General features: G+C 33.7%; 1 protein-coding gene across 4 annotated transcripts in view; it reads left to right on the plus strand.

Moving 5' to 3' along the window:
* Nucleotides 1-20498, plus strand: part of LOC123698483 (maternal protein pumilio) — a 90992-nt gene that overhangs the window by 14129 nt on the left and 56365 nt on the right. The window contains exons 1-8 of one of the 4 annotated variants that reach the window (XM_045645154.1): nucleotides 1135-1407; nucleotides 2976-3108; nucleotides 3608-3754; nucleotides 4403-4598; nucleotides 6965-7172; nucleotides 7522-7594; nucleotides 7712-7812; nucleotides 9066-9203. In XM_045645154.1, the coding sequence (XP_045501110.1) occupies nucleotides 1348-1407; nucleotides 2976-3108; nucleotides 3608-3754; nucleotides 4403-4598; nucleotides 6965-7172; nucleotides 7522-7594; nucleotides 7712-7812; nucleotides 9066-9203 (1056 nt within the window). In that variant the 5' untranslated portion in view covers nucleotides 1135-1347. Of the gene's footprint in view, nucleotides 1-1134; nucleotides 1408-2975; nucleotides 3109-3607; nucleotides 3755-4402; nucleotides 4599-6964; nucleotides 7173-7518; nucleotides 7595-7711; nucleotides 7813-9065; nucleotides 9204-20498 lie in introns of those variants that run through there. The other 3 variants (XM_045645130.1, XM_045645145.1, XM_045645138.1) reach the window with 3 other exon arrangements.

Here is a 20498-nt window from a genome sequence, read left to right on the forward strand (position 1 = left end):
AATACAGTATATCTGATTTTAAAGGAGGTAAATAAAGAGTACGGACATACAAAAATAGTATCATTAATTTCGTACTTTTTTTTTTCTACTTTAAGCAGCACATAACAATTTTTTTGTTTTTAAAGTCGAAATAGGAGTCCGAACACTTTAAATCTAAATTTAAATAATATATAAAGAGCTCATTTTTAATCAAATTAAATGAAGCTCTGTTTCCCTCTTCTCGCCACTTCACATTCATGACAGAAAAGACTTTCGGTAAATGCAAACTGGCACTAGTTAGGCAAGCATTGTGTAAAAAAGTGTATTTTAGCATACTCTATTAGTGTTATAGATTATAGAGTATGCCTACTTGATACAGAGGACAATACTCTATTTTAGAGAACGGTTGGCAACCCTTGTTATACCTTAACACAGTCAATCCCTATGTGAATGTAAATAAATAAAAAAATTAAATGTAGGTAACTAGGTACATATTTCAAGTTAATCTGTATCTATTAATTTAACGAAAATTTCAGCTTGCATAACAGAATAATAAATAATAATTATTGTCTTTTGATGGAGATACTTACTAATTAAAATAAAAGAATTTACACGTGATCTTTTTGGTAATACTTTACATTTTAAGGATTTTTTAAAAGATGATGTTGTTTATTATCTTAACAATATCACATTCATATTATACTTATATAGGTACCTACCATCTATACATTATAAGTACTTACCTATTTCAAAAATATATTTAAATTGTTTAATGTTAAATTTTGTATTTGTAAGAAAAGATTAGTTATTTATTATGCCATGGCTAATTTAAGCATAATGATTAATGACAAAGCTTAGTATGAAATTACCTGAATTGATTCCAATAGGATAAAAGTAAAGAAACTGTAGTGAATACGTACCTATATCAGAATCTAATAAACTACCTATTTTTGAAATGCATAAAAAATAAGAAGCGGAAATTGGGAAATGACAATTACAGACAAAACGGAATAAACCCTGAAAAAAATCAATACCTAGCTCTCTATGGTCCGCAACTTTTGTATTGCGCGCCATCTATTATGGATTCCGCGAAGCCTTTAGTTCGTCCGACGCTCCCGAGAACGGGAAGTTAACGCAGGCGCCGTACTCGGCGTATGTCCTTTGTTCGAAACAAGTCAACATTGTATTTTACTTAAGATTTTTCCAGTTAAAAATTGAAGAAAATAAGCATTTTTGTGTAAGAATTGTGTTGTGTCATTGTTTAAATTAGTACGAATACTATGTAGATAAAAGTATTGATGTGTAGTGTTTCGTTTGCAAGAAGCTTTCGTTGTGGTAAATGATTTGAGCTTTAGGTGGATTGTACGCATGAAACCTTTGAGTGACTTTTTTTTCGAACCTAATGTTAAGGATATGGGCCCCGACATGGTAAGTTATTATACATGATAGTGAAGATATCTGAACCTAGATTATGTTTTAAGTCATGAAGTTGCGAAAATTGCGTTTTTTATCAGCAACAGGTCCGTTTTTGTTTTGTTTACTTGTCACCGGCGTCCGCCATTTCTGGCTCGGAATAATTGTGTTCACCGGCATTTGATCAGAGTTCAGCGAAACAAAATATTTTATGAATATTTAACATACGAAATGATGAATGACTTTGATTGCGTTATACTTACGTTCCTATGAATTTTCAATGCGGTTTTCATATAAATATCAAAACTTATCTTTGAAAATAATTATAAAAATGGTGTAAGAATAAATCCTGATGTTTTAATGTTCAATAATTATTGATATGAGGTAAAAAGAATGCAATAACAGTTAATATCATAAATACACCTTGTTCTTCAATTTCTATCAATACCTAGTAAAAATTAACATAATGAAATTATATTTTATATTGATTGATGATACCACACACAATGTACTTAGGTTTATGTGATAATGTGCAGGTTATTCGCTCTAAAACATTATTATTAATTACATTGCACATTTTAAAATATGAAGTTTAGAATATTTATGTTATAAAGTTTTTAGATATTTTCTACTTTGATTCCTATCATAATATTTTAAGTACAAACAGAGGATATTTGCATCTGTGGGAATGTGTTATATTTAAGGTTATATTATAGTATATACAGAAATGACGAATATAAGTGTGTTGCACAGACATACAAATTCATGATAGTGATAGCAAGGTTACCTTAATTCAATAGGACAGTTCTATGTGTTAGGCGACAGTGGCATCTGTGGACTCTACGGCTAGCAGAACGCAGCTAGATTGCAAAGCAGAATAGAGCACAAGTCCGCTAGGTAATGAATCATTTCAATGTGCTTAAAATGAATGTTCATGTGCTTCTGACAAGTTTTATGACATTCCCCTTTTAGTTTTGCGTAAAACTTTCTGCTCATTGCGTCTGTAGGATATCTGTCTTATTTATTTTTTTACATGAGGTGCACACTATCTCTGACTTTTGGCTGCATTAACTGGAATTATGTAGGCTAAAAGCTTATTAGTGCAACTTAATTGTTCTTCCTTGATTATTATTTTTGTTTCAAGTACTTAGAGTGATATCATTGAATTTTTTTGTTCAGTTTACAATAAAAATGTTTTATTTTTGCATGAATCCATGAATAAATATGAAGCATGATATATATTGATGTTAGTAATGTAAACAATGTTAAGTAAATGTAAAAAAAAAATATGCATTAAACTAAATATGTAAATGTAGCTGCGGGATAGGTATTATAAACATTGCAACTGGATCTGTTGTGGGGACTTAGTATTGATTAAATTTGAAAAAAATATTCTACATAAATTTTCTCATATACCATTAAATAAATATTTCATTTGATTATTTGCAATACATATGTGTGTTTTATAACAGTTATTGTGTGTCATTAATTAATGTTAAATCATAATATATGTCAGAATTTTATACAGATATTTATGCAACTAATATCGTTATTTATACTTAAGCATATGGGGTATTCTTTAGATTGCACCTGCTGCAAAAAAGCTATGGGATAAGGGCCCAGGTGCTGGAGGTGACAGCAAAGGTCCACCACAGTTGCCACCTTTGCAGCTCAACCCTGAACAAATGTGGCGTGATTCTACTTGGTCCGCACAAGGTTAGTGTGAAACAATTTGTATAAAGTGATGTCAAAAATACTTTTTTATTATATTATGTATCGTTAAAATTAGGAATATGTAAGAAGATAAGAAAATTTACTTATGCTTTTACTTAATAACTCAGCCCCCGGAATCACAGACACAATAGAAAATCTATTGTGTTGTGGCCCGATCGGGCCGCTCAGAGCTCTAATTGGTTAAATTAAATAATATATAAAACATTTACATCATAAAATTATTTGAGTAGATACCTTATTGGCTGTTATGAATACAAGAATTTTCTTAATAGTTAATGCATTTTCTTATGGTACATAATTAATATTATACAACTTAATCAAATTATTAAATTCAATGAATTATTTGTTTTATCTCAATATTTGCTAGGTATAACTACGTCGTCATGATTTTAATAATTACTGATGATACTATTTCACAAATTCAAAGATAGACTAAAGGTAAAATTTTATCAAATTCTGAACAATATATTAAATTCGCTAGTGGAACATAATGTGGGTGTACCAATGATGGGCACACGCCGTGGCGTGACTTTCCCTGGTGGAGACGCGGGCAGCATCCTCTCGCCCAGAGACACGGCGGGCCTTGGCGTCAAGATGGTAGAATATGTCCTTGGCGGATCGCCCACAGGTAATGTGTGCCATTTCAAATTTCATGCACTCACTGATTAGTTGTTGTGTTTTTTTCTTTTTAATAATTGAAATCTAGAGAATTATATATAAAGCTACATATAAGTACAATAATAGTTTTGTTTTCCTTTAAACAAAAAACTCATCCAAAATGGAAACAGTTTCATATGGCCTCAGATTTAAAAAGTAATATTTACCCCGCATTTGCTGATTTTGTCTTAAACAAATCTGTGTCACAATAAGTGTCCACAGCGCGGCAACATGAACGTTATGACGCAAATGCGTCTTGCTTCGCTCCGCCGCTCGTATGTTTTGTAATGCAAATTTTTTATTTAAAATTGTGAGAATTATATAGACAATTCATTCATATTATACTTCAAATGTCGATCTTTGGCAACCGATTTTTTAATATTGATTAATTTTTTAACACTGTAATTTCCTGTAAAATATTGGGTTAGGAATTACGAGAAAATTTCAACGTTAATTATCCTATTTTTTTAATTTATCAATACTATATCAGATCATAGATAAAACTTCTTATAAGGCCCAAAAATGGGTCAGTGTCTTTTAACTTATTTAAAGTTAAACATTTATTAATAATGGCAGCATTCCGGAAAACTTGAAAGACTTACAAAATATTTTTGAATAGAAGCTGGTGGGGTTGCTACTGGCGGTGGGAATGAAAAAGTTGGTGGTGTGGTGGCTGGTCTAAGAGGGATGGTTTTAGAAGAACGTAACGAAGAGAAATCCGGCTCACCCTTCGAAAAAGATCTCCATGAGTTGCATGATCATGGACCCCTACCGAATGGTCTTCATAACGGCCAAGAAGACGATAAAGCTTTCAAGTGAGTTATTACTTATATTTAATTCTTATTTTCGCATAAAAAATTATATCAAAAATCCGCGCTTAAAATTGATCGACTTTTAGCAGTGTCGTTAAACCCGGAAGTGTTTTTATGTCTCGGGGATAATAATTAATCATAAAAGTGCAGTTGTTCAAATAAAATTCCTAAGAAATTGATCTAAAACAATACTTTCTCAGTATTTCCACAATATATTATTTAATATTTACAATATCATAAAATGTGAGATGAATGGGGCGAAAAACGTTAAATTAAAGTATTCGGTCGAAATAACGAGGCGAGTGGCATCGTCTCGGGCCTAGTAACTCGACCGGTGTGTCTGTCTGTACGTGCGATCGGGCGCGAGTCGTGAAGGTCGGCCGCGAGCGGTGCGCAGTGGCCGGCAGTCGGCACCGGGCGGCGAGGCGCGGGCAATAACCGCGAGCGTTCGATCATGGCCTCTGTCAATGCCAAACGCCCCACTCCGTCCTCATTTTTGCCGTCTGCGTCCGCGCAACTCCGAGCCTTCCCCGCCGCGCCCCGCCTCCCCGCGACCAGCGCATGCGTAATACTTTATCACGTCGCTATAAAACATAATTATGATTCACAGAGTAAACAGATTTCCTTAGATAGCGAGATTCGGGCTCGACCGATATGACTAATTAAATAAGTGTATAATCAACAATTTTATCGAAGATGTTTTTTGTTGGTATGAAAAATGTATAATTAATTTAAATTCTGTAAGTACCAGTTATGTCGATATATTTAATGATTGCTTTGAATACAATATATTTAAAAAAATTGATCAATTTTTTAGTTATACTCATATGGAAAAATTAATTATAGGTCTACCAGAATCTGATGGCATATTTATATTTAAGAAATAAAAGATTTTTATGTGGCAACTTATTTGACAACTATCAAATTGGTTGTCAAATTATTTGTCTTTTTTGCAGTTGATGAATAATTTTTAGGATTTTGTCTAAAAAATCTTCGAAAATGTCGAAAAAACCGCTGAGATCACAAGCAAGAGGTGTTGTTTATAATGTGTATAGAAAAACATTCGATGAAGAAGGGTCAAACACATCACAATTTTCAATTTTGAAGATTTTATTGGTATATTGGACTTACCCGTTTTGATACTTTAAATTAAAAAATATTATATGTAGGTAACTATAATATTGTTTGTTGATTAGAATATAATTTTATGAAAACTTATTACAGGAGTTTCCAATACAATACTTATTACAGAAGTTTCCAATTCGTCAAATCCAAGCTGTCCAAGTCAAATTTATAATGTGTGTATCTGTTAATACTTACGAAAATAAACATAATTTTATTTTATTTATATTTTATTTTATAAAAAATTATAAGCAGTTTTGATCTACATTATCATTATATCGATATTTTCACATGGCATACTGGTAATGAATATACAAATATAGGTATGTGTAAATAATAATATGTATTAGGTACCTGTATAAAAGTAATATGTATAATTGTATATTATACATGTATGTACATTGTACCTACATAATATTAAGTGGATATCTCATTATTAAGTACAGTATTGTCCACGTAATGTGACTAATGATATTGAGGACAAAATAAAAAATAAGCAGTATCAAGATCGTTCAGTCCATTTTCCCTAGGGTTGCACACTCAAAATTTTGATCTCCCTAATTGCCATCAGATTCTGGTTTACCTATAAATTAAACGTATTTTAAATCTATCGTCGCGTTCACTTATTTATTACATAGAACGGAATACAGTTTTATAATACAAAAAGATTAAATAAAAAAATTCAAACAATGTAGGGTCAATATGGGTGATTGTGAACAGGGGTGATTAGAAACAATTCCATTTACACTTTTAATACCTATTCTATGTAAGTCTTCTTTTACAACTGTAAATGATATTTCATTCTATAGATCCGTTTTTCAAACGTTAAATCCTATATAACAAATAAGCTCAATAAATAAATATGTAAACACAAAAAAAATTACCCTTCTGACTTGTAATGCCATTTTCTTAAAATTATAATTATAATTTCTTGCTTTTATTCTTATTTGTTAATGCTTGTATAAAAAACGGTTTCAATTAATGTTTCAAATTAAAAATAATAAAATATTGAAGAGACAGAAGACTTATTTCATTAAACAAATTGAATTTTTTTGCATTGATCTTATATCAGTACAGGTCATTGACATTCCTATTCTTAATTGAATCGCATTGTAATCGTTGCGTTACTTAGGTATATAAATTCGATTGATGAACAAATACGGAGCACTTGATTCCGAATTCCGGTTTCCAATATAATAACTCAAGTCGAGCCTTTGTTCCGATAATAACGTGTCTCCTTGTTGCAGCCGCACGCCCGGCTCGCGGCAGCCGTCGCCCGCGGAGGAGGAGGGCGGCGTGGGCGTGGGGCCGGCGGGCGTGCAGCACGTGGGCGTGCGCAACGGCGACGCGGGCGCCTTCCCGCTGCTGCCGCCGCACGCGCTGCCCGCGCACCAGCCGCAGCCGCTGCACCACCTGCCGCACCTGCAGCACCCGCAGCACCCGCAGCACCCGCAGGTATGCGCGCACACACACAGACAAGTACACGCAGACGCACGCACACACAATTTGGACTGAATGTAAAATTAAAACCTTGCACAAAAATCTAACTATTAATATATACTCTCAATTATAACTCAGAATTATTATATAGTATATTCATTTTTGCCTTTATCAATCAAATCATAATTAATTTGCTTAAAATATGCTGATCAGTACAGTTAAATATTCCTTAAAAGTGTAAAAAAGGGTTGGCAGAATTTATTATAAAGTAGTATGTACTTAGTATCAACAATTCAATATGACTATATGTTTGCTATGATAGTTTATTTGTAAAATTAACTAAATTGTTGGGTTTTTCTTCCAGCACCACCCGGGAATGTTGGGAGTAGCTCCACTACAAGGACTGCCACATCCACAGCATCCGCAAATACATCCAGGTATGCTACAACGAAAATTGAATTAGTTATTATTACATTACTTCAGAATATCATCTATGGGAAGATATGTGTTTTAAACTTGATTGGTTGCTAAAAATATCAATAATATTATTTCAGGCATGACATTGAACGATTCCATGAATCAACACATCGAACTGGTTCTTCAAATGGAGCAACATCCTCAATTCGACAACAACAGCTTTGCCAACACGCAGCAGGTGAGTGTTTCCAATTAGTCATTTTATTTATTAAATGTTTTTATAATTTTATGGGATAATGGTACATATAACTTGTCAGCAATTATATGTTTTTACTAACATGGACCTTAGTCTTCAATGAAAAGAAGTAAAGCCGTAAATTAATCTAAAAGTTTTCAGACCGTAACGTAAACACGCTAAGTCGCAAATTATGTGTAATTTAAATTACTATTGATATAGGAGGTTATAGCATTTCTTCGTGTTTTAGTTAGGAGTGTGTATTAAAACAAAATAAATTAGTGTATTACATCATTCTCAATCTACTTGCACAATACTTGCAATGTATAGTGCTAAATGTGATTTCAATATTTCAAAATAAATATTTTTAAAATAGGTACTTTAATCCTTAAAAAACAATAACTAATATGCAGAAGTTTTTCTTGGTATGAATACAATTAATTTATTTTGAAATATATATGTATTTTTTATATAATAACTGACTATAGAGTTACAGACTGCTTAGGTATCTGCTGCTTCTGCTTTTAACAAAAAAACTAGACCATGTTCAACAGAATTAGTTAAAAAATTAAAATGAGAAATCGAAAGGTAAAGTAACAATCTTACAAAAAAATACAGTTGAACTGAGAACCCCCTCTTTTTTGAATTCGATCGAAAAATCACTTTAAAGACTCAGAATCGAGTTTTCGAGTTTCTACTAATGAGTTTCTGAACCTATCAAACTAATTAATATTACCATTGAACAATTTACTCTAAATTGTAAACATAATATAATCTAATATCTAATATATATAATAAAGGCGAAAGTTTGTAAGTATGGATGTATGGATGTTTGTTACTCTTTCACGTAAAAACTACTGAACCGATTACAATGAAATTTAGCACACATATAGAGGGTAACTTGGATTAACACATAGGATAGTTTTTATCCCGGAACGAAAAAGTTTTAAAGAATAACAAACATACACATTACACATACATCCATCCTCACAAACTTTCGCATTTATAATATTACTAGCTGTCCTGGCAAACGTTGTTCTACCTTACTCTTCATCACTTAGGGGTATGAAAAATAGATGTTAGCCGATTCTCAAACCTACCCGATATGCATACAAAATTTCATGAGAATCGGTCGAGCCGTTTTGGAGGAGTATGGTAACTAAAATTGTGACAGGGGAATTTTATATTTTAGAAGAAGTAAGATAAGATAGGGGTATCTGGCAATGTGTAAGTGTAACACATTGCGTATTTCGCAGTACGCGGGCGGCGTGGGCGCAGTGGGCGGCGTGGGCGCGGTGGGCGGCGGCAGCGGCGCCGGCGCGCTCGTCAACGGCGCCGCCGTCGGCCCGCCCGCGCCCGACTCGGCGCAGCACCACCAGCCCTTCGACGTGCAGGTGCGTGCCACACTTGATCTTGTGCGGTAGGCAATAAAGCTCACAGTCGCGTGTAGGACTTTCTCCCGTGTACGGTACCACCAGCCCTTCGAGGTGCAGGGGCGTGCGACACTTGATCTTAGACTGTAGGCAGTAAGACTCACAGTCGCGTGTAGGACTTCGTTCAACGTATGGTGAAGCTTTGGAACGATTTACCACCTGCGATGTTCCCGAACAACTATAATATTAGGGCCTTCATGAAAAGAAGATTCATGGTAAATGTTAAAAATATGTTATGATGATTCAGAAGTGCTTCTAGAAGAAGTCTCATTTAATCAAATGTTTGAGTTTGAATTTCAAGAGCTTATCCTTAAATTTTGTCCTTAAAAGGCTGGCATAGCACCAGTGAAACTAACAGTGTTAATGGGTGATGGTGAACACTTAACATCAGGTGGCTAACGTGCCCCTTGCTTGCTCTGACATAAAAAAGGACAATGACGCTTCATCGGCCTTGCGCCGTTGTACTGACACGCATCTAGACACACGGCAGCGTGTCAAGCCGAGTTCAAGCGAAGAGAACTGGCGAGCAGCAGCCGTGTGTATATTTACACGAACCATTTCGAGCCACTTTTCACCCCCTTATAACTCGAAAACTATTTAAGTTAAATAAACCAAATTTGGTACATATCAAGAGGACCTCAAGATAAACAAGAGCCTTAAATTTCATAAATACAGATTAAACAGTTACGTAGATATTAATATCCAAAAATCGCAATTTTTAAGACTGACTGACTTATAGATATATACAAAACCTAACCGACCTAGAAAGTTCAAATTTTGTAATCAACTAGGTAATAGTGAGTGTACAAAGGAAAAAATCAGAAAATACTGAATTTATTTGTATTTAATTTTTTATTCAATGACATTAATTTTGTTTGTATGGAAAAATGGAAAAGTTTAAAAAAATAGAAAATAGTATATTCACCTTACTAGTCTTAAAAAATAGGTCAAAACTATACAGTGGCCGAAAAAAATTTTGAAATCCATCAATAAATGACTGAGATATAGATTATTGAAGTTTATATATTTTAGGACGAAACATCTGTAGATTCGATGCGCCTCTGACATCACACTCACTCGCGCTAGTATCGCTAGGGCGGATTACTTCGATTGCATGATTTCTTTATTCAAAACTGTTATTAAACGTAAAATAAAAGAAAATTGTAATAAAAATATTGCTCATACAGTAATATATAATTTTATATATTCACATTTATTTATTTTTTATTTATGAGTGTTTAGTTTAGTTTTAATTTCAGTGTAAATAAATAAATAAAATCTTTATTTTGCTTTAAACATGGTATTCAATGGTGATACAATTATATTAATAAAGCACAAACATGTTCAGCCAATACAAGCATGCAAAAATAATTACCATAAATGGTGTAATGGAAGAAGGCTTCGTCGAAGGTCGAAATGATTTAATTTGCGTAATATTAATATGAGTGAAACATCTTTAGGCGCGTTTAGAGTAAAATTTCAAGATCGCGTCATGGCAATACCGTAACGTCATGGAGTAAGGCGACGATTCTTCTAGGTACAACGATCTTTGTAATAGTGTGTGTACAAATTCACGCTGGATGTTTAGAAAATCATGTAATCTTTTAAACAGAAAACTAGTTTAAAAAATTGCAGATAATGACGGGGCAATGTGCGCTGACATTCATAACATATAAGAAAATATAGAAAATAATACTAAACAAACCATACAGAGAAACCGCAAGAAAAAATAAAAAAATCGTATATAAAGAGTATTATAAAGTAAATCAAATTTGCAGAGTAATTTTCTGTACAAAAAGTAATGATATCCCACCAAAAACATAAATGTAAAATTTGGAGCCGAGTTCAATCGTTGACTTAATTTGCCAAAAAAAGAAATGAGATCTAAATGTGCGCCAAGTTCTGCAGACAGTCCAGAAATTTATTTACAAAGATGTATTAAGTTATTAGGTTGACTGAAAACTCAATTGTTTTATTTTCCCTTAGAGAACAATGTTTATTCCAAAATATAACTTTTTTAATTTGAATAATATAATTATTTTCACAAAGCAAACAACTAATGACCTATTGAACCCCATAATTTGATGAGGCTAGTTTTACATACTGTTTATATTTTGTGAGGTACTAAAGCAAACTCTTTTTTGGCAAATTAAGTCAACGATTGAACTCGGCTCCAAATTTTACATTTATGTTTTTGGTGGGATTCAAATTTACACCTTATAGTGTGATAGTAATGATTAAAGCCTTTTGTTTTGCTCATTAGTTGCAAACACTGCCCTTAGTTGCAGTGATGAGCGTGATTGTGAGTCTTGTTGTTTATTTGTATGTCAATGGCGTATATTGGTTTGTTTTTGATGTGATAGCGGGCTATTATTTAACCTAAATAAGTTATATGTCAAACATTTTTTATATGAACATAATAGATCAAAAACCAGGTCCAGACGTCGCGTATTTTCTGATAAACGAAATGTGGACGATTGAAAAGTGGTAGTACATATTACGATCGAATGCCCAATTGCTACCTTGGTCAAAGAACAGATGATAATGTTGCATAAAAACATTCACGTAAATTTTCATGGTTGGTTTTCACTCATGTTTTAGACAATATAGTTAAAAACAAGTCTTCAACACTTCAAGACATCGTTCGTTGAAGTCAGACGGTTCAAGCGATTGTGTACTGTAATTGTGCACTCGGTCACAGTGTGCAAGGTGCTGACTTCGCAGCAGATAGCTACTGTACTCGTATACTTCGTCCAATGTATCATGTCTTTTTCAATGCTGTCCCGAAATCAGAGGACATAGCGTAAGAGATGTGTACCTATTGCAATGTCGCAAAATCATGTTAGTTGACGTTCGAGCTTATGCTCGTGGCGTGGTACGGGCAGGCGAGTGGCGAGTAAAAAAACAGTTGTAGTACCTCGTCAGGTCAAGAAAAACATCGCTAGGAAACCAAATGTCGAAGAATCAAAAGTACGACGACATACGTGATATCTACCTACCCGCACTTGGCCAAGTAAATTAAGTGGGAACGTATATTGGCTGATGGTGATATAGTAACTTCGACGCGATTACATATTACATTTGTATTATTTACTAGCGGTCCGCCCCGGCTTCGCCCGTGGTACATATTTATGTTTTCTCTACATAAGAACCATCCTCGTACTTCAAGGGATATAATAAAAAAATAATTATAGAAATCCGTCCACCCGTTCACACGTGATGCCGTGACAACGCGAAGCGGGTTTCATATTTATTTATTACTAGCGGTCCGCCCCGGCTTCGCCCGTGGTACATATTCACGTTTTCTCTACATAAGAACCATCCTCGAACTTCAAGGAATATATAAAAAAAAGAATTCACGAAATCGGTTCAGTCGTTCTCGAGTTTTACGCTTACCAACTCATTTTGGGATTCATTTTTATATTATAGATAAGATTTGGTAATTCATCATTAGTGCCAAGGTTTAAACTTTCCCTTATCTATTGTCCTTGTCTTAACGCTGAAACATGTATTTCAAATAATGCTACATACTATGCTGCAAATACATACCTATTACATCAGATTAATATAAAAAATACTTTTTTATAAAATCACGTAATTGGTAATTGACTTTGTCACAATGAAGCGACGTTTTCCCCATCTTTTCTACTCATTTCATACATATATATTGTATAAAAACCGGCCAAGTGCGAGTCGGACTCGCGCACGAGCGGTTCCGTACCTATGGGGTCCGTACCTATCCCTTAATATTTCTATTTTTTTTTATTTTTAGTATTTGTTGTCATATCGGCAACGGAAATAGGTACATCATTTGTGAAAATTTCAGCTTTCTAGCTATTATGGCTCCTCTTCACGATCGGCCATGATGGGCGATTACACGCGAGCACGATCGTGTAGAGGGGCTACTCGCCTGTAGTCGCCCATCATCGTCGTTGATCGTCGTCGTGATCGTGGCGAATGGTAACTTTGCGGTTTTTCGGGCACACATCAAAGGGAATCGCTTGTAATTGCGAGCGTGTGCCCACACGATCGCCGATCATTCATTCTCCAGAGGACAGCGCGCCGTGCGTACGTCACGTCATTTTTAAGTTTTTAAATAAAAGTGAGTGCGAGTGCGAAACAATGACTAGTATGTGGTCAAATACACCTATTAAGTTGTATAGGTATATTTACATTGATAAAAGGTATATTTGTATAGGTATATTTACTTTAGGTATATTTACATTGATAAAATGATTGCATACTGAAATTAAATTAATGGTAACTGCAGCTATAACCTCCACGTCCATCTTGAATGCTTGCCGCTTAATTAATGATCACCGACGATCGTGTGGATGCCTGCACGATGATGGTGGCGATTACCTTGCCGATTATAGACGATCAACGAGTGTCGATCATGGCCGGTGGTGAAGAGAGGAGCCATTACTGTTTATGAGATACAGCCTGGAGACAGACAGACAACGAAGTCTCAGTAACAGGGTCCCGTTTTACCGTTTCGGTAAGAAACCCTAAAAATGGATCTCTCGATGCGGCGTACCACAGGCTCGTTGAGAAAACGGTCTCACTATTGATGTGATGATTTGACCTTGCCTAAGATATTCGGTTCCGCAAAATGTTTGTTTTTTTGGTCTCCTCAATTCTCGAGGTCTATTAAATACGATAAAATAACTTATTTCTAGTCTTATATACTACGCAATTTATTTTACGTTATATTTAAATTAATGTGAACTACTAAAACATTGTAAACAATTATATTTATGTTAATGTAGGAGTCTTTTTCATAATAAATGAAATTATACCTATTCGCCTCCGACGTAACCTTCACTGCCTTCAATTACTCTACCGTATCCTCTTTGATCCTTCCTCTCCTTCCTACCTTAAAAACTACTTCATTTTTCAACACTGCGAAAACTACTCTCTTCGATCAGTGGATAGACGTATTCTGTGTATCCCCTCTCAACGCACTCATTTCTACGCGGGTTCGTTCGCTGTCTCTGCAGTCAAGTTATGGAACTCTTTACCATTAAAAATTAGATTTGCTCCTTCCCTATCTTCTTTTAAATACCAAGTTCGTAACCATTGTCTCTCAACTGCCTTTAATTCGGATTAGTATATATTTATGTAGTATAAGTATATTTATATATATTTTTATGTTATATAGTTACTACTATTTAGTATGTATTTGTATGTTTATATATTATGTATGTATGTATGTGTGTCTTTAGTTGTATTAATATGATTAGTTTATTGTAATGTAGTATGTTGTGTGTATTTTGTATATGCATTTTATTGTATTATATAATTACTTATTAATTACTTCTACTTAATCTAATAATTGTTTTTTTTCTTCTGTTTCTCAATTTATTATCTCGCTTCTTTGCCTTCTCCCCGTGGTTGCCTGGCAGAAATCACTGCATAGTGATAAGGCCGCCCTTTGTGCTTTTGTTTATTGTAAATTGTTATTTCATGTACCTGATTTATTGCACAATAAAGTGTTAAATAAATAAATAAATAAATGGTTTATGCACTAATGTTTGTTGTTACACAATGTTACACATTTGGATTAATAATACATTGAAATATATTTTATGCCCTTTGCTCTATTTTACTTGGTAATAAGTGTAACTTTGTCTATAATATGTTTATGTATTGTATAGGTTTGTTAATTTTTGATCGGAAATTGTGATATGCGATGTAATTATTATTAATTTTCCATACAATAAGGCTACAGTTGTCTACTTCAAACATAGGTTCTTGACATACCAAACAAAAAAATATATATATATATACATATATGATATAAGTATTATTTTACTACAATTTATTTTTTATTAGTGATTTCTCGAACAAACAACATATTAATTATAAAATTAAATTTATATTAGGTATTATTATTCATATTTTTACGTGTGATAATTAAGTTTTTATTGTATTTATATTGAGTAGGACATGGAAGGTGAGCGCTTGTGTAAAGATAAATGCAAAGTATTTATGTATATTCATCGGTAACGCCTAGCTTTTCGACGATTGAAAAAACCTTTACCTTATTGAACCTTCTCAATTCACGAGAATGACACAAACACATGAATTCAAATCCATTGAGGGTTCCTAGCCTAGAAGTGCAATAGACATAATATTATAGACAAATATTTCTTCCAGTATGCTCGTGATGTGGTGTGGGTCTGTGGCATGCCCTTATATCAAACCATTATTTCAAAACAATCTGCAGTAATATGTTTGCGAATTCTGATGTATGTATATTGTATATCTATTATATTGTTTGTATAAAAGGTAAACTTATTAGTATCATATTGGTCCGGAAGCCTGGTGCAAATTTCGTTAATCAATTTTTACGGACTGATAATTACTATGATAGCAATGGATGTGATTGCATCGTGAAAGGGAGGATCAACGACAACCAGTACAAAGCCTTGTTTGATGATGTTGAAAAGCAATAACCTTTTCTTATCCTTTCCACACACGAATTCTGTGTAGTGGCACACATGTTCACAAGAAAACATTGCATCATATCCAAACTCATTGTTCATTTATAACTCTTTGTTTTTGTTACAATTCCATTGATAACAATGACACTTATTATTACTTCTTTCTATTGAGTGATCAATATTTCCTTGTATAATGTAAGTCCGCCCCTGCATAGTGCATTTGGTATGTCGTTGCATCCACAATCTTTATAAGTCATTTTAGTAAGGAACTTTTGACTCTTAGAAGTGTCAATCCACCCGACCCATCAACTCTGATTTGACCTAGCCTTGGTACTCCAAGCTAAATATTAAATAGGAACCAGCTACGTATTTATGGAAAATGCAGCATATACTTATACAGGTTACGTTGTGCAAAAAAATAAGCAAAATTTAATGATGATTAATATCCTTAAAGTAACATTCGAATACATCTGTAACCACTAATGCAAATTAAGCACAAGAAGATATAACTATGTACGAGAACAACATAAATAGTAACTAATACTTATTTCGTGTTCATTATCAGAATTTGGTTTTATAACCTACTCACTGTTACAATAAATAACCTTTGTGTCTATATATTTGCGAACTGAATGATCACTTAAAACTTGTAATTTATCACCTAATTTAGATATGTAAAGGATAATAATAATTATATCAACAATATAAATAGGGATTGGCAGTGTAACAAAAATTGTACAACAGTTTCCAATAGTATGTCATCTTAAGGACACCTGTTTTCTAGATCTTCGTGTACAAGTAACAGTGCTTTACACTTTACATGTGTTTAACATTAATATCACGTCCAGTCGTTGCCCAACCTAATTGCAGATGCAAAACGTAAGCTTTTAATCTTATGTGCAATTCTATGAAGCAGCGGTACTATGTAAATAGGTTAAAATAAGATAAAATTTGCTCCCCCGTCTCTGTTGGTGTCTAGTAGCAATGTTACTGCTGTTTATGAGCGGTGGTAACCACCTTATATCAGGGAACCCTTTGCTTACTCTATCATTAAAATAAAATAAAATAATGTAAATTTCAAAAAATTGAAAAACGCATAAATAGCGCAAAGTGACGATATGATATGATGATGACGAGTGATACCCGAATTGTTTATATCTGTTATAAATTTAAGATATACAAACAATTCGGGTATCTGTAGCTAATATGTATTGATGATAGAGATATGGAAGTGATTTCCGTAATTGTCACTTTCGTATATGGATTATGGAAGATACAATTACGGAAATCTTCTACGTATACGTATGTATATATCGCCGTCGTCTGGTTCAATCTGCTATTTGATTGAATGACTAGCGCGTTTATTGAATGACGACAATTAATTGCATGACGGTGACCTATACATACATGTATATTGAAACGGTCATTAATTTTTCAGTCGTTTTAGAAATTGTAAAATATTTAGTTATAAGAATATACATACAGAGTGTTCTGTCAATCTTCGCTGAATGGTTAATGAGAATGAACATTATTTTAATAGTACTGAAATTAATGCAATCTAAATTTATGAAAACACATGGGATTGGGATAACCCCGGATTTTGTTTGCTGCCATCGCTCTGACAAAGTGTCGTTAACATTTGCTTTTCGTGGTCACGCATAGAAACCTCAATAATTATTAAGTAGCTTGAAACTAGGTAGAGGTTGTTATATTTACGTAACGCGTAATATAACTCGTCGAGGCGCTGAACTCGTAGCCACTTTACTCGGGTACATTTATTCATGCATGTAGGTGATGTTACCGTTAGTGTTATGTAGGAACCGACGCGTGCTTTTAACGAGTGACTATCTCCGGCGCTGTTCTCATGGCGCGTCGACTAGGAAGCAATAAGCGTACGCCCTAACTGCACACACCATTACCGATTGTACCGCGCAAATATGCGATACAATCTGCCCGGATCGAGGCGGCGAGGCGGCTATAAAGCCTTATCGAATCGTCGTCTTGAAACTGCCGAACCAATGCTTTCGCAACGCTTTTGTACCGATTTGATTGATTTTGTACGATGTCAACAATTTTTTTGCAATAAAACGAATTTGTTACCCAATTTTATTTTTCTTTACAACAAGTCGAAATATTTGACATTTTCGTTTGTTCCCATGGAGTTGTGCGAGATATTGTTTACGCAAATTTTTAAAATATCATAACAGTTTTATTTTAATACAAAAAATATAAATTAATGAACTCTATTGAGCTACATTTAGATAAAATTAATTTATTAAGAGTGGGCATAAAGGCAGAGAATTTCTAAAGTTATGGGCCCCGCCCTAGCGCGCCATGCCGCGCGCAATCATTCTTCCATCATACACGGCTCACCGTACTTACGTAAAGTTCATCGGACGCTAAATTAAACACAATATTCTTCGCGCGTTCAACGCGTATTTTCGGTAGTTAGTATACAGTGAAGTTGAAATCATGGCAAATTATGTAATATGATAATTTATTATTATTTTTTAATTTTTATTTATAATTATTGATGATAATCTATACATATATAATAAAACCACATAAAACAGTAAAAAAAGTGTATACGTATGTAATATATTCAAAAAAACGATATTAGGGAAACAGTATAGAGCACGAATCCGTAAAAAATTCTGTCTGTTTGTTTATGTCTGTTTGTTTGTATGATTTGAATGAATGTTAAATTGTTGTGTTTATACTTTATATTATATTTATTATATACTAGCTTTCCGCCCGCGGCATCGCCCGCGCAGTCAAAGAAAAACCCGCATAATTCCCGTTCCCGTGGGATTTCCGGGATAAAACCTATCCTATGTCCTTTCTCGGGTATCAAAATATCTCTATACCAAATTTTATGCAAATTGGTTCAGTAGGCGTGATTGAGAGTTACTTTCACATTTACAATATAAGTACAATATTAGTATAATATTAGTACAAGGTAAATTAGCTTGGAGAAATATTTGCATATCTAGTGGTGTGTATATTACTCAGATCTTAGAGCGCGTTTCCACTATAACGTTCAGGCCTATACAAAAATGTTTCGATATCCTTACATTACTATTTAATTTTATACTTATTCCTAGCAACACTCTGATTTTTGTTTTCAATAAAAACAAGTTTTTATTTGAAAGAAAATGGTTTTGACTTTATAAAAAAAAATAATTATCATTCAATTTCACGTTCTTGAGCAAACGACAAAACGACTACCGTGAAACAATAAAATATCGTGTCCATAATAATTTGTTTCGTTATTAATATTTGACCATAATAATTACGAAACAAAACAAATAAATAAATCGTCACTTGATAATTGAAAGTGGAAACACGCACAAAACCAGAATAAACCAGTTTACGCTGTCCGCAGGTACCACGTGCAGTCCGTGAGTCGCTTGGTACCGTTAGAACATAAAGCACACATTTCATTCAAAAGTTATAATTATTACGTAATTGTTAAATTTTGTATTTGTTGATTGTTGTTATTATTTGTTATTATTGTTATAATATTTGTTGAAGTGTTTAATTTGTGTGTAAGTGTTGTAACTTTATATTGTTAATTGTTAATGTAAAAGTTATACGTATGTTAAATGTGCAAATATTAAAATAAAGTTTCATCTTTTTCAGAGGAGAAACACATATAGTATAATTTAAAATCCCATATACAGGGTTATTTGTAAAACACCGGCAACCTCGCAGGACAAGATAGCTAACATCATAAGTAACATTTGTTCTACGACTTTTGGCTGTTGGCATAACGAAATAAATTATTTTTAAATGATTTTTTAAGCTTTTATTGTACTCTCCTAACGTTTGTAAGTCTATGTTCTACTCATCATCAAAAGGACAACCGCGACGCGACGCCCCCTTTCCCCTCCCGTTCGCTTCTTGTTTACGTAATTTTTGTGATGCGCGTAGAGTTTATAATATTCAAACGGAAAATGAAATGAACATTTATTTTTTTATGAAAATAAAATCTAACAAAATATCAAAAGTCGTAGAACAATTATTAATGTTGTTACTTATGATGTAAGGTATCTTGTCCTGCGAGGTTGCTGGTGTTTTACAAGTAACCCTGTATATATAATAAAAACTAAAAATAAAATGTTGTTTTTTTTATTTGCTGACCATACACTACTACAAACGCAAAAATTTAGCAAAATTAGAAAATCCCCGAATTTGCATTCGCGAGTGTATTCATACTTAGGGTTGCCAAACAGTATTCTACTGTTTTTCACTAAATTATACTTTTTACTGTTTAACAAATAAAAAGTATTTATACAAAAGACTGTTTTCAGCATCAAAGTGCAGACACATAATATAGACAGATATAATGTGTTACATTTAGACGCTCACAATTTTTTTTTATTTAGTCAGAGGGCACACACTACAATAAATACTGTTTAATATTTTTTTTTACACGGTCGTAAGAGACGCCATGGACAGAGACCGGTGGAGGCAAATCATCCGCTCCAGATGCAACCCTGATGCTGACCACGATCCTCAGACATGAGGGACCGACAAGAGAGAGAGAGAGACCTGAATAATGAATATACGTACTTTATTTCTTGTAAAAAAAGTTGGCAACCCTATTCATAGTGTTTGTTTATAATATAGGAGTGGCAAGGTCGCCGTCGCGTCGCGCGCAAATGCTGCTATCACCGTCGCTTGAAACCGGCGCGCGCTCCAAAAATGGCTATTCCATCTTTTGATTCACGCGCAGGACTGTCGCGAAATTTCTCTTATTGGATTTCGTATGTAGGCATTGTACTGAATGTTGTTTTTTCATATGAGC

The sequence above is a fragment of the Colias croceus genome, chromosome 2, assembly GCF_905220415.1.
Source record: "Colias croceus chromosome 2, ilColCroc2.1".
NCBI classification, from domain to species: domain Eukaryota; kingdom Metazoa; phylum Arthropoda; class Insecta; order Lepidoptera; family Pieridae; genus Colias; species Colias croceus.